This window comes from Halichoeres trimaculatus, unplaced genomic scaffold (assembly GCF_033239565.1).
Source record: "Halichoeres trimaculatus isolate MK-OKI-2021-1 unplaced genomic scaffold, fHalTri1.1 fHalTri1_scaffold_5, whole genome shotgun sequence".
NCBI classification, from domain to species: Eukaryota; Metazoa; Chordata; class Actinopteri; order Labriformes; family Labridae; genus Halichoeres; species Halichoeres trimaculatus.
In genome coordinates this window covers 33,525,398-33,546,765 of record NW_027437183.1, presented here as the reverse complement: position 1 = coordinate 33,546,765, position 21,368 = coordinate 33,525,398, and the positions used below count along the sequence as shown (strand labels likewise).

At 40.2% G+C, this 21,368-nt stretch overlaps 1 protein-coding gene across 1 annotated transcript in view; it reads left to right on the top strand.

Annotated features, from left to right (window-relative positions):
- The window catches only part of gcn1 (GCN1 activator of EIF2AK4), a 49,325-nt gene extending 28,122 nt beyond the window's left edge, over nucleotides 1-21,203 (top strand). Inside the window, exons 40-57 of the mRNA XM_074669748.1 lie at nucleotides 1,116-1,312; nucleotides 1,444-1,586; nucleotides 1,674-1,791; nucleotides 1,871-2,086; nucleotides 2,189-2,353; nucleotides 4,779-4,940; nucleotides 5,020-5,112; nucleotides 5,204-5,347; nucleotides 5,432-5,701; nucleotides 5,783-5,896; nucleotides 7,576-7,806; nucleotides 7,895-8,088; nucleotides 13,647-13,761; nucleotides 14,115-14,211; nucleotides 14,452-14,600; nucleotides 16,732-16,842; nucleotides 20,183-20,404; nucleotides 20,489-21,203. Of these exons, the coding sequence (XP_074525849.1) occupies nucleotides 1,116-1,312; nucleotides 1,444-1,586; nucleotides 1,674-1,791; nucleotides 1,871-2,086; nucleotides 2,189-2,353; nucleotides 4,779-4,940; nucleotides 5,020-5,112; nucleotides 5,204-5,347; nucleotides 5,432-5,701; nucleotides 5,783-5,896; nucleotides 7,576-7,806; nucleotides 7,895-8,088; nucleotides 13,647-13,761; nucleotides 14,115-14,211; nucleotides 14,452-14,600; nucleotides 16,732-16,842; nucleotides 20,183-20,404; nucleotides 20,489-20,614 (2,867 nt within the window). The 3' untranslated portion in view covers nucleotides 20,615-21,203. The remainder of the gene's footprint in view (nucleotides 1-1,115; nucleotides 1,313-1,443; nucleotides 1,587-1,673; nucleotides 1,792-1,870; nucleotides 2,087-2,188; nucleotides 2,354-4,778; nucleotides 4,941-5,019; nucleotides 5,113-5,203; nucleotides 5,348-5,431; nucleotides 5,702-5,782; nucleotides 5,897-7,575; nucleotides 7,807-7,894; nucleotides 8,089-13,646; nucleotides 13,762-14,114; nucleotides 14,212-14,451; nucleotides 14,601-16,731; nucleotides 16,843-20,182; nucleotides 20,405-20,488) is intronic.
- Nucleotides 21,204-21,368: the final 165 nt, after the last annotated feature.

The window sequence follows — 21,368 nt, the reverse complement described above, 5'->3', positions numbered from 1 at the left end:
ACAAAGAGTGCATATCCCTAGATCTTGTCTGGCAATCAGTCCATACTCCCTTGGGTGGCTCGCTGTGATAACACCGCTAAATGGATGCAATCGTGAGCTAGCAGACTGAACTCCCAAGAGATTTGCGGTGATACACTTGCAAGTCATATTTCCACACTTGTTCCACACGTCTAGAGATACACCGATATGGATTTTTCAGGGCCGATACCTATACTGATCATTTGTAGCCAAGGAGGCCAATAACTGATATTTAAAGCAGATATTAATTTACAGTCAAAGTGAAAATATTAGTGTCAAAATTTTCAACAATACAAACTTCAACACTTAACTTCATTCAAATACCTTTAAGCATGAGTTTATTAAACAGATCCCAGACTTAGCAGCATGTTTTATAAAGTGAAATGAAAACTTAAAAAAATAAAAAGCTGAAGTTTACTACAGTAAATAAAGTTTTTCCAAAATTTCAATGTAACTGCAATAACTGTAATAACTGCACTGCTGATTGGCTGTTAACCGAGGCATGGCTCTGCTTGTAACCAATCAGATGGTACTATGGGTGGGACAGTGCTGAGGACTGAATAGTGACTGCAAACAACGGAGCAACTGTATCAGAGCTGCAACAACACAGTTTTAAATTTGTTTCTTATCCGCCGTCAGATTAAAAAAAAGGCAGATGCGGATATGCTTTGAAATGCCAAATATAGGCCCCAATAATCGGTCTGGCCTATAATCAGTCTATGCCTAGTAACGTCACAATATAAATTGTTATTATTATATATTTTTTTAATTTTAATGTAAGTGCATGTGCTCTATTTATTGTGAAGTTTGAAATAGAAATAGTTGTTTTATTATTTATTTTACTTTTTTCTTACTTTATCTTCTACATCGTCGTAATTATTCTCTGCGTGCCAACATAAATAGCCCCATGTGCCAGCTGTGCATCCCATGCCCTGGGTTGCCTTCGCCGAATTTAGAACATGATTCATTTCACTGATTAATAGAAAGATGACAGCTGGAGTCTGACTGTGAACATGTCTGCTCTTCTGTCTCTGAGTATCAGTATAATGATTATACATAAATGAATCAGAGAATAAGTCATGTGTGTGTGTCTTTAGGTCTGGCTGAGGTGATGGCCGGACTCGGCGTGGAGAAGCTGGACAAGCTGATGCCAGATGTGGTTCAAACAGCCAGCAAAGTGGACATCGCCTCCCATGTCAGAGACGGTTATATCATGATGTTCATCTACCTGCCTCTCACCTTTGGAGACAAGTTCACGCCCTACGTCGGGCCCATCATCCCCTGCATCCTCAAGGTAAAGAACTGAGGGTGTTTCTGTCCGTGTTCGATGACATTAAAAAACTGAAGCACACGCGCATGTGATATAAAGTTCTGATTCCTTTTTGGAGGTTTTCAGTCTCTCTTTTTGTCTGTCCTGACCTACAGGCTCTGGCTGATGAGAATGAATACGTGAGGGACACCGCGCTTCGTGCCGGCCAGAGAATCATCAGCATGTACGCTGAGACGGCCATCGCACTGCTGCTTCCCGAGCTGGAGCAGGGCCTGTTTGACGACCTGTGGAGAATCAGGTTCGGATGAAAGACACAACGTGTTAGCAGTGACAGGATAACTGTTTTATCAGACGGATTATGAACTATGTTGTTTTTGGTCTGTAGGTTCAGCTCTGTGCAGCTGCTTGGAGATCTGCTGTTCCACATCTCTGGAGTGACCGGGAAGATGACCACAGAGACGGCGTCTGAGGATGACAACTTTGGAACGGCTGCATCCAACAAGGCAGGACTACTTTTTATTCATTGTTGATCTTCCTTTTCTGCTGATGCTGCATCCTGACCTCTCACCTTTTCTACCCCAGGCCATCATCGGGGCTTTGGGTGCTGAGAGGCGTAACCGCGTCCTCTCTGGTCTATACATGGGCCGTTCAGACACTCAGCTGGTGGTCCGGCAGGCGTCCCTCCACGTGTGGAAGATTGTGGTCTCCAACACCCCCAGGACTCTCAGGGAGATCCTCCCGACCCTCTTCACACTCCTGCTGGGCTTCCTGGCTTCCACATGCCCGGACAAGAGAACAGTAATGCTCTGTTGTATTTGTAAAGCCTGCTAACTCTGATTCCCTGACACTTTGATTGTTTCCTGTCACTATTTGAGCACCTTTCTTTTTTTGTTGATCTAGATTGCTGCTCGGACGCTGGGTGACCTGGTCAGGAAGCTCGGAGAGAAGATTCTCCCTGAGATTATTCCCATCCTGGAGGAGGGTCTGCGCTCTGACAAGAGTGATGAGAGGCAGGGCGTCTGCATCGGCCTCAGTGAGATCATGAAGTCCACCAGCAAAGACGCGGTGAGTCCAGGAAATACAGTCATTCACATCTTCTTCATGGTCTAAAGCGGAGGTCTTCAGAGGGTGATCAAAACCCTTACTTCAGCTTCTGTCTGAAACACTTCATTTTAGCTGCTGTCTCTTTAAGGCTTCCTGCTCCTCAAACCCTCTTTCCTCTGATTGGCCAGCCGTCCTGAGGTCTGTCAGGGGCGGAGCTATGAGCAGAGGTTGATGTTTCAGTCCAGCAGTCAACACTGGCTCAAATTTGGGGAAAAAAATGAATTCACTTTGAAAGTCCTCACTCCTGTAGTTGAATATGGAGCTTCCTGAGAAAGAGAGTAAAAAACTCAGCTCACTTGTTTTTCGTCTTTTCTGTATTGTTCTCTTCATTTTTGTTTCTCTGTCTATCCTTCCTTCCTCCGTCTATCGCTTCTGAACTTTTGTCTGCATGCCGAGCTGCAATATGTAAAGCTACACTGGTGAAAATAGAAGCATCTCATCAATTTGTAATTTATTGATGATAGGTCTGGGTCTGTATGGAGGGATTATCAGTTTACGTCATCATAAAGATGTGCATGCATCTTGAGCGCAGAAGCAGTGTTTACCTCAGATTCATTCAAACGAGTTAACGTTTTTTAAACACTAAATTCAACCTGTTCTCAGCATAAAAATGTACGGTTCTTCTGTGGTCAGTTTAAAGAAACGATACTATACAGCACAGACAACGTCTATCAAGTTTTGACTGTCACAGAGCAACCAGTGTTTTGGAGTTAAAGGATAAGTTCGGTTCATACAGTTTTTACATTGTTTATAGAATGAAGTAGAACAAAATACTCACCCAGAAGGTTTTCCTGATCCAAGCAGTGCTTCGGGAGATATTTAGATCCAAAATCGTGCAGCGGACGTCCGTATAATGGGATCCATCGGGGCATAGACAGCGCCGCTCCAAAAACTGCATTAATCGTCCAAAAACTCATGTTTTTCACCAATATTTCATCATGGTCCGCTCTGGGTTAGTCCTCTGCTGCAGTCTGCGCATGTGCTGTACTTTCTGGGGAGCTGACTCTTTTCTTTGAGGGGCAAATGTAAACAAAGTCTTTGTCAGTTCAGAGGTCATTTGAGCCACACAGCGCTGTCTGACTGTAGCAGAGGACTAACCTGGAGCAGACCATGATGGAATATTGGTGAGTCACCAGTTAACAGGGTCACACTTTACACTGAAACACCAGCGACGGCTGCGGGTAAATAATGAACTCTGGTCGTAGTTTTCTGGATCTTTATCATGAACCAGGTGTCAGACTCAGCAGTCTGTGTGCTCTTTTTGGTTTGGGAGGGTTTCTGATATATTGACACATGTTTACGTCCTGGTCTGTCACAGTCTGGTAAGTGTCCACAGATAATGCAGTCATGAGCATTGAGTGAATGTGTGTTTTAAATTCTTCTCTGGGTACACGCCGGATTTCTCCGCTAAAAACGTCTGTCCACTTGCTAATCTCTTCTGTTCACTCACTGCTATTTCACAAACCTGGGAGCCGTTTACCATCTGTAAAGGTGATGATATTTAGTTTGAAAATGTTTTTTGGTGGTTAGCTCCTCCACGTCAGTTGACAAACCTTTGTACTCCGAAGTGCTTCTGCACCCACGTTGCATGAGCATCCGGCGTTGTTGATAAACAAAGAACCCCTCTATAGGATGTTGTTTGGGTCTGGACCCAGAGCCCAGTCTGCCAGCTGCTGACCCCGGTTTTAGACCACTGTATAATGGACCAGTGAGGAGATCCTTATGTGATGATCGCATCATTTCAGCAAGTCTCATAAAGTTCTTGTGCTAATTGTAGAGCATTAAGATCAGTTTAGGGATTCCTGCAACACGAGAATATGTAGAGGTTTGAAAGTCTATAGTAGCAAAAAAGAGACCAAACTATTTGAATTTTAACAGCCGCTGAATGTTAAATACTGAAAAAAACACCACATAATTCATGGCATTGAATAACTGTCCTGAATTCACCCATTTAGAATACAGATTCAAAAATTCAAGTTTTAACAACAAAAAGATTTGGGTTGCTCAAATTCATTTTGTCAATACAGTTCTAAATTTAACGCTTCAAAATTCAGATCCAAAAATTCAAGTTAAAACATTCAGATCACAACACCCGGGCTACCCTAAAATTAGCATCATGACTCTGCCTCAGTTGTCAGTTTGGTTCACTTTGACCTGAACATGTCTTTTGTATGTCTTTTATTTGCTTTCATAAAAATCTGCACACATTTTGTCTGAACATCCAGCATTGGCAACTTATGTCCATGTTTGGAATGTGGGAAAACAGGATAGCTCTCTTTAAAGTTATTTCTTCTTTGTGTATTCCATCTTTTCTTCAGTTCTCCTGCTTAGACCAGCAGTACAAGAGTTGAGAATAAAGCTTTAACCTGATCGTGTTGTGTCACAGGTGCTCGTCTTCTCAGAGTCTCTGGTCCCCACAGTCAGGAAGGCTCTGTGCGACCCGCTGGAGGAGGTCAGAGAGGCCGCAGCTAAAACCTTTGAGCAGCTTCACGCCACCATTGGTCACCAGGCCTTGGACGACATCCTGCCCACCCTGCTCAAACAGCTGGTGAGTGGAAACAGACATGAGTGTGACCTTTCGGGGTTTAAAAGAGGATCTGAAGACGAGGCTGTGACTTGTTTTTCAGGATGACGAGGAGACTGCTGAGTTCGCTCTGGATGGCCTGAAGCAGGTCATGGCAGTGAAGAGTCGCTCCGTGCTGCCTTACCTGGTCCCAAAGGTAAAGTTTCTGGGTCAGGCTTTCTGTTGGTTGTTTTTGATATCTTCTTGATGTTGATGACTAAATGTGTCGCCCTCTCTGGTCATTCCAGCTGACTGCCCCCCCTGTCAACACGCGAGTGCTGGCGTTCCTGTCGGCTGTGGCTGGCGATGCTCTGACTCGCCACTTGGGAGTGATCCTGCCCGCCATTCTCTCCTCCCTGAAAGGGAAGCTGGGCTCAGAGGATGAAGCACAGGTAGCAAACATGTTTCTGCTGCTCGTCTGTGCCAGCAGCTTGTTGTTAACCGTGGGATGTAAAGACTGAGGCTCTCTGTTTCAGGAGCTGTGCAGCTGTCAGACGGTGATTCTGTCAGTAGAGGATGAAGTGGGTCAGCGGATCATCATTGAGGATCTGCTCGAGGCCACACGAGGAGCTGACCCCGGCCTCAGACAGGCCGCCGTCACCATCCTTAACGCCTACTTTGCTCGAACTCGCCTGGACTACAGCGCCCACACACGCAGCCTGCTGTCAGGGCTGATCCGCCTTCTCAATGACTCCAACCCAGAGGTCCTCTCTCAGAGCTGGGACACCATCAACTCAATAACCAAGGTGAGCTGACGGCAGACTCTGTTGAGATCATTACTTTAGTTTTTCCAATATCTGATTGTGATTGTTTGTTTGCTTGAACAGAAACTGGATGCGAGCAGCCAGCTGGCTCTGATTGATGATCTGCATCGAGACATCAGATCAGCAGCTGCAGACGTGAAGGGCCAGCACCTGCCTGGTTTCTGTTTGCCCAAAAAGGTAAGAAGACTCTGCTTACATAGATGGTTTTATCTTTTATCCACAGCTTTAACTCAGTGTGTTTATGTAGCTTCTAGAGATGGAACAGTTTATGAAAATTTTTTTAAGCCATTTGGTTTACCTGACCTGGTTCTGGGCACGTGTGTCATTTGATTCATGTTTTTGTTTTTGTTTTTTTCTTCTTCCTTTTTTTTTGTTTAACACTTGTGGAGGGAGGTGTGTGAAGTGATTTTTTTTTTCAATTTCATTTTGAAAAAGTGTCTAGCGATCCAAAACACAGACAGTATCAGGGTAACATTCGTTCATTCCATATCCATTTTAGAATTCAAAATAGGAAAATGGATAACGACTTAATCCGTGTATGGTTCGTTCTTTCGTCATTCTGTTTCAAAACAAAATTAAAAAAAACAAAAGAACTCACTTGTTTTTTTGTTTTTCTGTTTTAAGACTAAAATGGAATAATGGAATAACAGAAAACAGAAAAAACACGTTTTTTTGTCCTGGTTTTAAAAATGGAAAAACGAAAAATAATAAAAGATTGTGTCAAAATTGTTTGTGTGATATTTTGATATTACATGTGAACAGCTCTATATAAAAATTAGACAACTAACTCACATTGAAGGTTTATACAGACATGCTCCTGAGCTTTTTTTTTAATATATATATAAGTAACAGATCGCTGACGTTCCACTCCATCTTATCTGCGTGCATCTGCAAACTCCCATGTGTTTCAATGAGACAGTCAGTGCACAGTCTGCTGCTGTCTGATCTGGTGAGTTATTTGTCTAATTTTTATATAGAGATGTTCACATTTAAAATCAAAATATCACACAAACAATTTTGACACAATCTTTTATTATTTTTTTGTTTTTTCATTTTTAAAACCGTGTTATTCAGTTTTTCCGTTTTGGTTTTAGAACAGAAAAACAAAAAAACAAGTCAGTTTTTTCGTTTTTTGATTTTGTTTTAAAACAGAGTAACGAAAGAACGAACCATACACTGATTAAAAATACCATGATAAGTCCATTCTCTCATATTCTAATTTAAATTTCAAAACAAAATCAAAAACAGCAAAAAATAGACCATTATTTGTCTTTCTGATTTTTGATTTGAAAACGAGGAATTGAATAACAAGTCGTTATCCATTTTCCAATTTCGGATTCTAAAACGAATATGGAATGAACGGATGATACCCTGATAAGACAGCCCTCCTCCCTCCCTGTTGGGATCAGGATAATCCTGTTTTTTTGTTTTTTATCAAAGTGATCCAAATCCTACTGAAAAGTTTTGAACAACTCAAACTGAAGGTTTGATTTAGATTATATCCAGGATTGGATTATATGGTCCAATCAGATTTCAAAATCCCTTTTTAACAACACATTTTCAACATTCGATCCAATCAGACAGACCAAACTCTGATCAGTTTACCTTTGAAAAACTGACCAAAGATTCTTGATTTAAAACAGATACTTTGATCATTTATTTATGTTAATGATGTTTTTATAAAAACAGTCACTGATTCAAGCCTCAGAAAGGATTCTCTGCTTCTCACTGATTGAATTATGTGTGTGTTTCAGCTGTAGGAATAAATTACATTCTTATTCCCAATGATTGACAGTCTGTGAAAGGATCGGTCTACACAGAAATAACTGCTGGTCTGGGCTCTGTCTTCTCCTCAGGGTGTGACCTGTATCCTGCCCGTGCTGAGGGAAGGAGTCCTCACTGGTAGTCCTGAGCAGAAAGAAGAAGCCGCCAAAGCTTTAGGAGGAGTGATCAAACTGACCTCCCCTGAGGCGCTGCGGCCCTCTGTGGTTAACATCACTGGGCCGCTCATTCGTATCCTGGGAGACAGATTTGCCTGGACGGTGAAGACGGCTCTGCTGGAGACTCTGACTCTGCTGTTGGCAAAGGTCTGACTCTGCAGGTCTCTGTGGCTCAGGTGGTCTGACATGAAGGATCAGAAACACCCTCTGACCCTGGACTGTGTTCCTCCTCTAGGTGGGCATTGCCCTGAAGCCTTTCCTGCCTCAGCTGCAGACCACCTTCCTGAAGGCTCTGCAGGACTCGAGCCGGGCTGTGAGGCTGAGAGCGGCCGAGGCTCTGGGCCAGTTGGTCTCCATTCACACTAAAGTGGACCCTCTCTTCACGGAGCAGCTGTCTGCCATTCGAAACGCTGAGGACTCTGGAGTCAGGTGAGCTTCCTGAGAGCTTTAAGAAATCATCAGTTTAAAGACACCCTGTCAGTCACTGAGCTGCATTTGTGCTATTTTTGGAAGAGAGTGTGACAGATTTGGCCTTTAGCATCACAGGCTTCAAAGTAGAAGATGTATTACACCACATTTCTCCACATTTGGAATAAGCATCAAGGATTATAGAGGTCAATGCTTCTGAGGAACAACAAAATAAGAACATCAAAGTAGTAATAAAAAGCCCAAATAGATAAGAAATTAGTAAGAAGCTGAATTTTTGGAAAACTGAACCTCTGATGTCAGTTGATCTCGGTGCAATCACCCTAGACCAGGGGTAGGCAGCCTGGGGCCCGGGTACCAAAGCTGGCATGTGAGGCGATTTATGTTGGCAGGCTAAGAATAATAACAATGAGGCAGAGGACAAAATAAACAAATAATAAAACTATTCAGTTGTATTCTATTTAGTGCTTTACAAGAATTAGAGCACACTATAAATGATCCAACATAAAAATTTAACAAATAATGTTAAATAATAGTTTAAATCATGACACAACAAGTACACGAATGTGTCTTGGGAGTGTGTCACTTCAAATCACATGGGAGTTCAGTCTGCTCGCTCGCAATGGCATCTCTTTAGTAGAGTTATCAAGGCAAACAAACCAAGTTCCAGTCATTCTTTACAACATAGTTGGACAAGGGACTGTGGATTTATTGTAGGGATAGACTGATTATCGGCTGGGCAAAGTATCGGGGCCGATATTTGGCATTTTGAGGCATATCGGCATCAGCCTTTTTTTAATTTGATGACCAATGAGAAACAAATTTAAAACTGTGTTGTTGCAGCTCAGATGTAGCAGTCACTACTCAGTCCCCAGCACTGTCCCACCCACAGTACCATCTGATTGGTTACAAGCAGAGCCATGGCTTGGGCAGTTATTGCAGTTGTATTGAGATTTTTGAAGCTATTTTTTCAAGTTTTCATTTAACTTTAGAAAACATGCTGCTGAGCCTGGGAGCTGTTTAATAAACTCATGCTTAAGGTATTTGAATGAAGTTAAGCGTTGGAGTTTGTATTGTTCAAAATTATGACACCAATATTTTCACTTCGACTGCAAATTAATATCAGCTTCAAATATCTGTTATCGGCCTCCTTGACGACAAACAATCGGTATCGGTATCGGTATCGGCCCTGAAAAATCAATATCAGTCTATCTCTAATTTATCGCCTGAGACAGCCGAAGATGAAGTCATATGCACCCTTTGCTGTAGAAGTGTGGTATGTTTGGACATCAAGTGCGCAGCGCCTTTTGAGACCAAACATGAAAACAATGTTAGTAAAGTATGAGAAACAGAGCAACACATTGAAAACTTTCTGTCCTGTTAAAAACCAGGCAGTAGAAGGAAGTTATACCATTTCTGACTGCATAGCTAAGTATGAAAAAACATTAGAGGAGACTATCTTATCGACTGCCTATGATTTTAAGAAAGAAGTAAATATTGGCACTGGGGCGTGAGTGTATTTTAAAGTGGCTCGAGTCATGGAAAGGTTGCCTACCTCTGCCCTAGACGAACAGCCTGGAAGCTATCGGTGGTGACTCTGTGGTCATGGTTCAGCCATGTTATTCCCCAAACTTCTTCTGGCTCATGGCTAGTCCTGTTAGCTCCTCCATCTTTTTTTAACCTTTAATAACCAAAGTTCTGCAGAAATTTCCAGCTGTTTGGCTGTAACTCTGGCACTGTGTGTTCAATCAGGAAAATTCAAACAGCATTGGGAAACTAAGAATAGTACTTTCAAGTGATGTATAATTTATTACAGTGATCATCATTACTGTGACACAGCCCCACAAAGTAAAACAAGGGAAATATTGCAAAAATGCTAAATGGCTGTGACTTCTTGAGGTTTTATCCAAATTAAAAAATTCCAACGCTCACAGAGAGCTGAGCTTTGCCAAAAATTTGTATTTGTTTGTTGTGTTTTTTTTTTTTCGTTACACTGCTAATATTTTCTTATCATGCAATAATTGTTTAATAGATGTTAAAAATTCAAGATTATGTATGATTGGAGAAAAAAAAGGGCCAAAGCATTCGCACACGGGACATTTTCAGATTATTTTAGCCTCAGTAGTTGATAAACAGTCCTCAGCTCTCTCCAACAGCACGACCACTCAAAGAAACCTCAGAGAGAAATCTGACAAGTTTGGCAAAAAAAAAAAAACTGTGAAGTAATGTAAAAAAAAAAAACAGGAGTAGAGGTATCAGGCTGCATACAGGTTCAGTGCATGCACACTGAAGAAGACTTTCCTCTATTTCTCTGACTGTTTTCCATCACTCAGATATCTTTATCGATTTTTTAAATGTTACACGCTTTGCTCGGTGTAATTTGTCTAAATCAATATGTTGAAACAAACTGAGAAGGACACTCTGGGGTAAAATTACAGCTCATGTTGCTGTGCTCTGTGGTGAGGTGTTCACTGCTGTGGTCTCTAACGGAGCAGCAGAGGTCTGAGGGGAGCATTTATGAGGTTTACTCTGCAGACTGAGAACAGGACAGGAAAGTTTCAGACAGAAGAAGCAGAAACCAGTTTCCACCAAGCCAGTTCCATCAAGCTCCAGTTTTTTTTGTGTTTCTCTGACCCCAGACCAGAAAAACTGGTTCCAGCTCCCCACTGGACTAGAAGAACGAGCTGCTTACATCAAGGACTGGAGGCCAAATTTACACGACCCAAAACTTAGCTGTGGCAACAACAAAAACCCACACCAGGGTGTAGAAAATACATAAAGAGTTCATCGTCTCCACGAGTGTTTGACACAGTTTTCCGTCTATAAATCCAGCACAACCAGCAATATCACCTTGTTCCTTATGTTACTTTGAATTTACTTTAGCATAATTTTACATTTTCTTTAGTTAACGAAAACTGAGGAAATAACAGAAAGAAGAGGTGAAGAACAGTTTTTGGTAAATGAGATAAAAATAAAAATGAGGCTCTACCAAAAAACGATAACTAGCTTTAACTGTTTGGTTAGTTTAGAAAACTAAAATAAACTAAAATAAAGGGAAAATGTCTTTCGTTTTCATCTTTGTTAACCTATCTCAAACATAATCTCACTTTTTTTTTATCTGCGTGGTGGCCAGACAGAACAACACTGAGTGACACGTTTTATCTTTGAGTGACACAATTTAACATTGTTATTTTTTGAGGATGGTTGTTCATCCATCCTTGGTAAAAACATTCTTTTATTAGTATGATGTTTTGAGTTTCAATAACACAATGCTTTTTCTGGCATTTTTTAATCTTGCATCAAATAGCTTTTCTTATTTATAAAATAGACTAAAATTAATGCTGGAAGCAAATACTGGACCTGTACTAAAACTTAGCCTTTTCAAAAGATAAAAATTGAGCTTAAGTCGAAAACCTACTTTAGAATCAAATAAAACTGAACTGAAATTGAAAAAAAGGTGTCAAAAGTAAAAAAAAAAAAAAAAAACTAAATAAAAATGCAAAACTATAATTGCCTTATTGGTCGAAAAGCCGAGCAGGGTCTAAGAGTTCTAAGTTTGTGTTTACTCTAAACTAACAGTAGGGCCACTCTAGTGGAAAAGGGGAAAAAGTGACCAAAAGTGTTGGTGCTCAGTGTGAAATCATCTTCTATAAGGAAGGAAGTGCCTCAGAAGAAAAGAAAGAAAACCTGTTAGATACAAGAATATTTTTCATGATTTGAAATTTATTCCTTAACTGTTCAGGTCATATAAAAGTGTGTTCTGCCTTAATCACAGGTACAGGTGTGAATGGACATGGAATTAGTTTGAAACTACCAGACATAATAAAACGTGTTGTCTTACAGATAGAGGTGATGTACATATTGAACGTACTTGATATATTGCTGGTTGTTGCACATGAGATGTATGAAATGACTATATCACGACTATGTTTTAAGGTATTAGAATGTAATTCTCTTCTCCTGAGTTTTGCTTCTTTCACTCCATGCTGCTCTGCTGATGCTCCTCTCATAGCAGGCAGCTCACTCCTGGCCCATTGTTTGGTGTTATTTTACAGCTGAATACCAAAATACAGTAAACTGTGATGTCATCAGAAAACATCTAAGGTTCCGTGTCAGCATCACAACCTTATACAAATGTGTAATAACACACCAAAAAGAGAACTATGAGCTGCAAGGTAAACAGAGAGAGGAGGTAAATCCCCAAACTACAACCATACCCTAGACTCAGAGAAAGAAGTCACTTTTTCAGCATGACCAACCATGTCCAGGTAGCTGATTTATGGATGTAAAAAAAAGATTAAGTCATCCTCAACTTGAATTTACTTTAAAATTTTAACATAATATAATATAAAAAATTAATATAATATAATATAATATAATAAGATATAAAATTATACTAATATTATATGATATTATATGATATATTATGATATGATATAATATAATATAATTTATAATATAATATAATATAATATAATATGATATAATATAATATAATATAATATAATATAATATAATATAATATAATATAATATAATAAGATGTGAAATTATAATAATATTATAAATTATATGATATAATATGATATAGTATGATATGATATAATATAATATAATATATTATAAAAAGATATGAAATTATAATAATATTATATGATATATGATATAGAATGATATGATATAATATAATATAATATAGTATGATATGATATAATATAATATAATATAATATAATGTAATATTATATAATATGATATAATACAATGGGATTCAATATAATATAATATAATATAATATGATATAATATAAGATAATATAATATACATTTTAATATGACTTATTTATTGGAGACACAACCAGAGGAAATACAATGGTATGAATTCAAAATATACAATTCTCTCTTTTTTGCCTAAACAAAATCAGAAACATTGTTTCTGTATTCAAAGAATGATAAAGCATTAAAATCAAGTTCAAACAGTGAGATTTTTTTAACATATTGTTCCTGATTCAAGTGAATTAAAAAGTCACAGAATAAGTTGGTGCTGAAATATAAACAAGTTAATAATTCAAAGTTAAAAGATTAAAAAACAAAACAAACGATGAAACAACAGCAACAACAAAAACAAAAGAAAAAGGAAAAAATCAATAAAAGAGTCCATTTTAACCTGAACCCCTAAAACTTTTGACAATGTGGTAAAACAGTCATTCCAAAATTGATGCAGTCTTGGACAGAAAAAAAGAACATGTGACTCAAAGTGCATGAAGAAGTATGAGATATTTCACATTGGTCTAATATTACATTTAAAGGATGTCAGTATGTGCTTAAAATCTCAGCATTTCAGGAAATAATTCTCAACCTTCTGTTTAATGCTTTGCTCATTTCTGTTGTGTGTGTGTGTGTGTGTGTGTGTGTGTGTGTGTGTGTGTGTGTGTGTGTGTGTGTGTGTGTGTGTGTGTGTGTGTGTGTGTGTGTGTGTGTGTGTGTGTGTGTGTGTGTGTGTGTGCGTGCGTGCGTGCGTGTGTCTGTGTGTGTGTGTGCGTGTGTGCGTGGATTCCTCACAGAGAGACAATGCTTCAAGCCTTAAGGTTTGTCATCCAGGGGGCCGGGTCAAAGGTGGACCCAGCCATCCGCAAGAACATCACCGCCACATTACTGGGCATGCTGGGACATGATGAGGTATGACAAGAAGAGCAGATGCCTCGCAGCAGCTGCAGCTAGAGCCTAGACAAGGATGTGTTTAAATCTGTGGCAGCGTGCTGGTTTGCTCCAGCACTAAGCTTTAAAAGCTGCTGAATGTGTAATAATGACCAATAATTGAAAGCATAGATTGTATGAAAGTGAGGAGAGATTTCACAGTGAGTGGTTCAGACGTTTTCTCTGTGATCACAGCAGAAAAGCGGAAGTCAGGCAGAGAGGATGTGGTTTTGTAAAAAGGGTTTTGAACCTTTATGTGAGAATGAAATATCTGACTGTCTGTGTCTGACTGTCTGTGTCTGTGTCTGTCTGTGTCTGTCTATGTCTGTCTGTAGGATGCTACACGTATGGCATCAGCCGGCTGTGTTGGTGAGCTGTGTGCCTTCATGTCTGAAGAGGAGCTGAAGAGTTTATTACCTCAGCACATCTTGGGTTGGTATTGAAATGCAGATATTGCATCATTTATCACATCAGTGGTTATCTTATTATCAGTCAGTGCCCTCATTGTAGTTTGTTACAACAGACGTACATAGAAAAAAAACTTGTAGTGACAAAAATAGGAGTTTATTTAAGATGCTGTCTAATTTTTTTATTCTTTTTGTAACACGCCTCATACTGTGACATTGAAGAGGTGTTGTGTGTTCTTACACCATGCTCATTTCTGCCCTTCAGCTGACGTATCTGGTGTGGACTGGATGGTGCGTCATGGTCGCAGCTTGGCGCTGGCCATCGCGGTCAAATCAGTTCCTGAGAAACTGTGTGGAGCTGAATATTGTGATACTGTGACGGAGACAATTTTGACCAACGCCACCGCTGACAGGGTGAGGACAGAGTTTCAGTGGCGCTCACTTCTCTGAACAAAAAAATAAAAAAATCTCACATCTATCATAAGCCGAGAAACCTGGTTGAGATAAGTATCCTGCAGAATATGTTTGTTATGATGTAGTTTCCACTTGTTTCAGTCGTTTGTTGTGCTTGTTAAGTAGCAGACTTAAACACAGTATTTTTATTTGACCTTTTTAAGGGGTAAAAGACCCCTAAAAATACAGGATGTTCATAAAGTCTCTTTACAATTTAACACAAATTATTACAGAAACAAATGGAAGGACAAACATGTGGAAATTCTAACTAATAAGGAGTAGATATTGAAGCTTTTTTTTAGATGATTTGATGAGAGAATGCTGAAAGGCTTAGGCCATATCCACACGTAGCCGGGAAACGCATATATTTTTATGCGATTACGCCTGTCGTCCACACGAAACCGCAGTTTTACGTCACCGAAAACAATGTTTTCTAAAACCTCCGGCCAAAATGGAGATTTTGGAAAACTCTGGTTTCATGGTTTCATGTAGACACCGGTAAACAGAGTTTTCGGTTCTTAAACGTCACAGCTGAATGACGGGGGCTCTATGGAAAAAAATGTTTATATGTTAAGAGTAGGGATGGGTACCGAAGTAGGTACTTTTATAGGTACCAACCGAATTTTGTCAAAAGTATCGGGTACCGATTCACGTAAAACCAAAAGGTACCATGTTTAGGTACCTAAATGCATCCTTGTGACTGTGAGGGAGTGGAAGAGTAGACGATTTTCCATGCTGGACATGAACACAGCATCGCAAGGTTATATATTGAAGAATAGATATATTAAACTGCAAAATATATGTATATTCTATTATTAAAGAAATTTATATTTTTTACCACATTACACAAAAAAAGTGCCAAAAATTGGTACTGTTGAGAACCGGTACCGATTGCCAGGTACCGGGTATCGGTACCGTATTGTTTCAAATGTGAAAGGTACCCATCCCTAGTTAAGAGTGTCTTTTGTTGTGTTGGTCATACCATAGAATGATTTGTTGCTTGTGTTTAGTGAATAATAATTCAGAAGATATTGGTCCAAAAAAATCACATTACATTATTTTCCAAAATCTTTCAGCCCTACAACATACCCCTGCAGCAGCTATATATATTAGCCTCTCCTCATTGAGGTGGTTCAGTCTGCTAGCTTGCTTGCTGTCCTCATGACTTGTCATAATGTTGCATCCTGTTTGTATCTTGTAGCTGACCCACATTCAGTAAACTGAAGTGTGTGGGCTGACCATTTTAAGACCAGAATATCAAAGGTAGTGGGAAGTGAAACGCTAAATTCTGAGTAACTGGTCACGATGAGGAGGAAAATCCCTCCCCTCAGATAAAGTCAGAGGTGTAAAATCTAAAGGTCAGTTATAGTAGATTAGTAAATGGGTCTGTTTTGAAGCAGTGAGAAAGTGATATAATAAAGTAGTTCATAAAATTAGCAGCTTAAGTCATTTTCTAAAACATCTTTGCACTAAAACAAAGTTATCTGGTATTATTAAACTGTGAAAAGAGATTTCTGTAGAACAAAAGGTTTTCAGTGAAGGTCTGAACCTGAAATCTCTCCTGGTCTTAATGTGACTCAAAGGGGACTCCATGAAGTGTCTGTTTACTCTCATTACACCAAGATGATAGAAATGTGTCATTAGTGAGCTTTCTTGTAGAAAATTGTTTTTTACCTTTGTACAGAGTCTGCCAAGCTGCTTACCCATCAAGTCTTTAGCTGAGCTCAACGCCTGGCTGTTCATTTCCACCACACACACGCACACACACACACACACACACACACACACACACACACACACACACACACACACACACACACACACACACCACAGTGGTATCAGTCTTCTTCCCCAAACTTTAAAACCACTATTTTAAGACAGAGATGTAGGAATATATAACCCATGGCTGAACACAGAAACAGACCAGTTTAGTCTGGATGTATTGTAATCTATATTTCTTTACCATCTCACAGAGGTATCAAACGTGCAGTCTGAGAGGGAGAGTGTATAACATGATGAATGTATGTAGTGTTACATACAGTAACTTACACAGGAAACCTGTTGCGTCATTGTGTATCTGCTCTCCTGACAGATTCCCATCGCAACCAGCGGGATCAGAGGGATGGGATTCCTGATGAGGCACCATCTCAGAGCTGAGGGAGAAGCTGTTGTTTCCCAGCGCATCATCACACAGTTTGTTAAGGTACATTTTTATCCTGCTCATGAGCCCAGTCTGTCAACTTCCTTTTTTTCTGAACTTTCATTATGGGGAAGTGGATGCCCGGCAGTCGATAGAAAGTGCTTCAGCTGACTGATTCTGTGCTTGATGTTGATGAAAGTTGTTTTTCATTTTTCTCACTCTGGTATTTGTTTGTCAGATAATTGGTATTCACATGTATTTGTAGCTGACCTGGGGTCAGCATATTTTCACTCATAATGATCTTTTAATTCACCCATCAATATAAATTCCCAGGTACCCTACATTTATCACCAAGAACCTGGGATTTCACATCAGCAGAAGTGAAGTGACTTTAACCCAATGAGACCTGATGCAACATATAAGTGTTTATACCTTTAAGGCAGGGTGCCACTAGTAGGTCATTTCAGATGGTGTCATCATTTTCAAGACATGTGACCAATTAAATGCTCTTTGATTTGCTGAAAGACATGTGGAGGGAGTAGAAAGTTGGTGTTAATTTTATTTCTTTTTATGACCAGCTTTTTGACGGCTGCACAAACACTCATACACACCTCATCACATCCAGGCTCGATTACTGCAACAGTCTCCTTGATGGCTCCACCACCAAAGTACTAAATAAACTGCAGCATGTTTAGAACTCTACTGCCTACCTCCTCTAGAGATCCCCCTCCAGAGACCACTTCACACCAGTCCTCCGTGAACTTCACTGACTACCTGTCAAATACCGGAACCAGCTCCAGCTTCTGCTCACCACCTACAAAGCCCTCTAAAAGCAAGCTCCCCCCTACCTCCTTCCAGGTTCCTCAGGTGCTGCACCATCTACCTTCTGAATGTCCTGAAGACCAAGCCCCAAGCCTTGGGTGACCGAGCTATTTCTGTTGCCACCCCTGAACTCTAGAACCCACTCCCAAACAGCATTAAAAATGCTCCAACCCTTTCTTATTTTAAATCTGCCCCCAAAACCCACCTGTCCAGACTCACCTTCCCCAACTAGTTCTGTTTTTTCTCCCTGATCACCTGCTGTAGCCTCTCTGAGTATTTAAAGACACCTTTTAGAAATGTGATGTTTTTTTAGGGCGTATTCAGACCAGCACTGCTTGGTCCATTTTAAACGGACCAGGGTTTGTTTCCCACCCTGCATGACTTTTCATGCAGGTGTGAATAGACACAAACGAACCCTGGTGCTGACCAAACAACCTGACTGAGACCCACTTTTTGAGGTGGTCTCGGTCTGCTTCCAAACTAACTCTTGTGCGGTTCATGGTTCTCCGGTGCAGGTCTGAATACAAACCAAAGTCCGTCTGAACTAACTACAGGATACATGCACCTTTTGGGCCTATAGAGCCACCAACCTAACCGTCTTTGGTTCATACCTGATCCTCCATCTTCTGTTTAGCCACGCTGTTGCTCGCATGTTGTGGGTCAGGACACACAGAGCATAGCGTCTCCTTGCCGGTGTTGTTCAGCCTGCTTTGAAGGAGCTGCTCTTGAAACTGAAAATGATTTTGCAGCTCTAATAAGAGCACAAACACACGTTTCCCTCCATTTCCAGGTCTGTATTCTGTGTGCCGCCTTTCTCAGTGCTGTCCAATGAGAGCACTGATCGTCACACACGTGGATGTGTTTACAGAATATAGTCCACTTGCAAAAAGTACAATCTGAATACGAACCGCACCAAACAAAAAAAATAAAGTCCGCTTTTGGTCCGGACCAAACAAGTGGACCAAAGGACTTTTCTGGTCTGAATACAGCCTTAATTATTGTTATTAGGATGGATGACACGGTCTGACCTGATGTATGAATTACCTACACATTGCATCCATTCTAAATAGGTTAAAGAGGTGGTATTGTCCTTTTCACTCTCTATACTGTCCCTCTGGTACCCCCACAGTAGCTTTACATGATTTACAGCTCAAAAGAATTCACTGTTTTTCTCTCACTGGTGTTTTAGAAAACTCGTGTTTCAGCATCTGTTTGAAACTCTTTGTTTTAGCTGCTGTCTCTTTAAGACTCCCTGCTCCACAAATCCCCTCCCCTCTGATTGGCCAGCCCTCTTGAGGACTGTCAGTGGTGGAGCAATGGGTTGAGACCTTTGTGTTTGAGGCCCAACCCTTCCAGTGTGTCATGAATCAGTTAAAGAGATCCTTATGAGATGACCCCATCATTTCAACAAGTCTTCTGAAGATCCCGAGCTATTTTTAGCGCAGAGTGTTTTGATCAGTTTAAAGACATATTCAGGGAAGATTCAGAAGAAGTAAGCAACCAGCAGATGAGGAAAGGACTTACACAGAGCTTAAGTTTCACACTGAACCTGACACCTGGCCCCCTTTAACACAACTCTTAGATAATGTCTTCAGTTGGGTGCATAATGTTTAGAAATGTTTCCTGTCATTCAGACTTAGTGTTGAGATGAGATTAAGTGCTTTGGCTGTACTTCATGAAGACCTCAGTTTTTTCAGACTAACAAGAATCAGTGTGTGCTGCCTGTCTGTGGAAATATGACAAATGATCCAGGCTAAGTCGATCCATCTAAAGTCTTAACTTTTGATACAAAACTATGAACATTGGTTAAAAAAAAAACAAAGTCTGCCTTAAATGTTAGCTGGCCCCTGTCAACATATGTCCTGTGCATTAAAGGTGTTTATTCCATGTCCTGGGTTCCTTCCTGATTCAACATAAAGTTTAAAGGGACTGTGAGGATTTTTTTATTAATCTTGGAAGGGACTTACTTCTAGATATATGAAGTTTGGTTGTGAGAAGAGAGATCTGTGTTTTTCTCAGCTGAAAACGATTTCTTTGATTAATTTTATAGTGATGGTGGACACAGGAGCCTAACTGTCAGACAGAAAAGGACAGAAGAGCAGAAGAAAGATAAACGTGAGAGTGATACAGTACGAGCTAAAGGCTAACACAGGAGCTAAACTGTTTTTGCTAATGTCCATCCAACCCACAGTCAGCAGTTATTCTGCAGTGGTCTGTTCAAACTTGAGAGTCTATCAAGGCTGCCAGTAGAGATAAATATAGCCAGCTACTAAACTACGGTACAAACTTACAAAGTTTGCTTGTTGTCACATTTCAAACAACAGCGCTACCTAACTGCTGATAAATACCTTTCCTTGTTGCATTGTATTTGGTAAAAAGGTGTTTTGAACAAAGAAAAATTATTTCAAAAACAAAACCCTATCTCCATTCATTTCCAAAACAAATATACGCCTTGTCAAGAGTCGTGTTTTAATAACAGTGTAAATAAGACTCCAGGCCAAAAGGTGTCACTGCAGTCAAAATGAAACAGACCCTCCTTAGAGTTTCTTTTAGTCAAAGTATGTTTTGTGTCACCATACAGTGTCTTCAGAACCAGTCCAGTGACATCAGACTGGTATCAGAGCGGGTGCTGTGGTGGGTTTTCAAAGACCCAGCTACGCCCTCCATGGAACCCAATCTCATCAAGCCCCTGCTAAAGAGTCTCCTGGACAATACAAAGGACAAAAATACCAGCGTCAGAGCCCAGAGTGAACACACCATCGTCAACCTGCTGCGATTACGCCAAGGAGAAGAAACTATGCAGGTCAGACAACACACTTTCCTAAAAACCATGCACATGATTCACTGAAAGAGTCCTTTGACTGACTTCCTGCTTTTTCCTTAACAGAGCGTTACTGCGATTCTGGATTCAGCCAGCAACGACCTGCTTTCAGAGTGTCATCGACGATCCTTGAAGAAAATTGCAGGCCAACCAGACTCCAATGAAGAGATAGATGACACCATTTTGACATGATAGAGCAGGACTGAGAAAAGAAGTGAAATGTCCCCACTATACAACCCCCAACACACTCATCACACATGCCTATGTTGCCTTTAATGGACCATGGCTGTAAAGGATTTTCCAACATTTCCCCCAACCAATAACCCTTTTTGTTCTCTTTTCATTATTTTAGCAATCTTTAAACCCAGTTTGTTGTTGTTTTTTTTAATTTGATCTCCTAATGACTTGGTTATACTCTTGTACCGACTTATCCGAGGCCAATTCCGTTTTGATGTTTCAACGTTTTGCTACCAAATTTACCAAACAAATTCAAACATTTAAATGCTGCTGTATTGAAAACAACATCCCTATCTTTAAACTTCATTTAGACGTTTGTGTCAGAGTTTTTGGGGGAATGCAACCTCTTCTTTCAGCGATACGGTTGTAATAAGGCAATACAAAATAAAAAGTATTGATTTCATGCTGTTGTGTGAGATGTAGATGAGTTTTCAGAGTTGTGTGGGGGTTCGGACACAGTAATCCAGTCCGTGTCAAAAGAGGGATTGGGAAAAGTTGCTTTGTTATACTTTGTGGATCGGGTTGTCCAGAATCACTCCAAATAATTTCACAGGGACCACTTAAAATATGTATGCAGATTATCTCTTTGAAGTTTTTTTTATATTAAAGAAGATTAGTGTAATTTGTAAACACAGATTAATGTGTAGTCTCAGTGCAGGTGTTTTAGTAAGTGTTGTAAATCATCTGGATAGCCCGGGTCTGCTGCCCT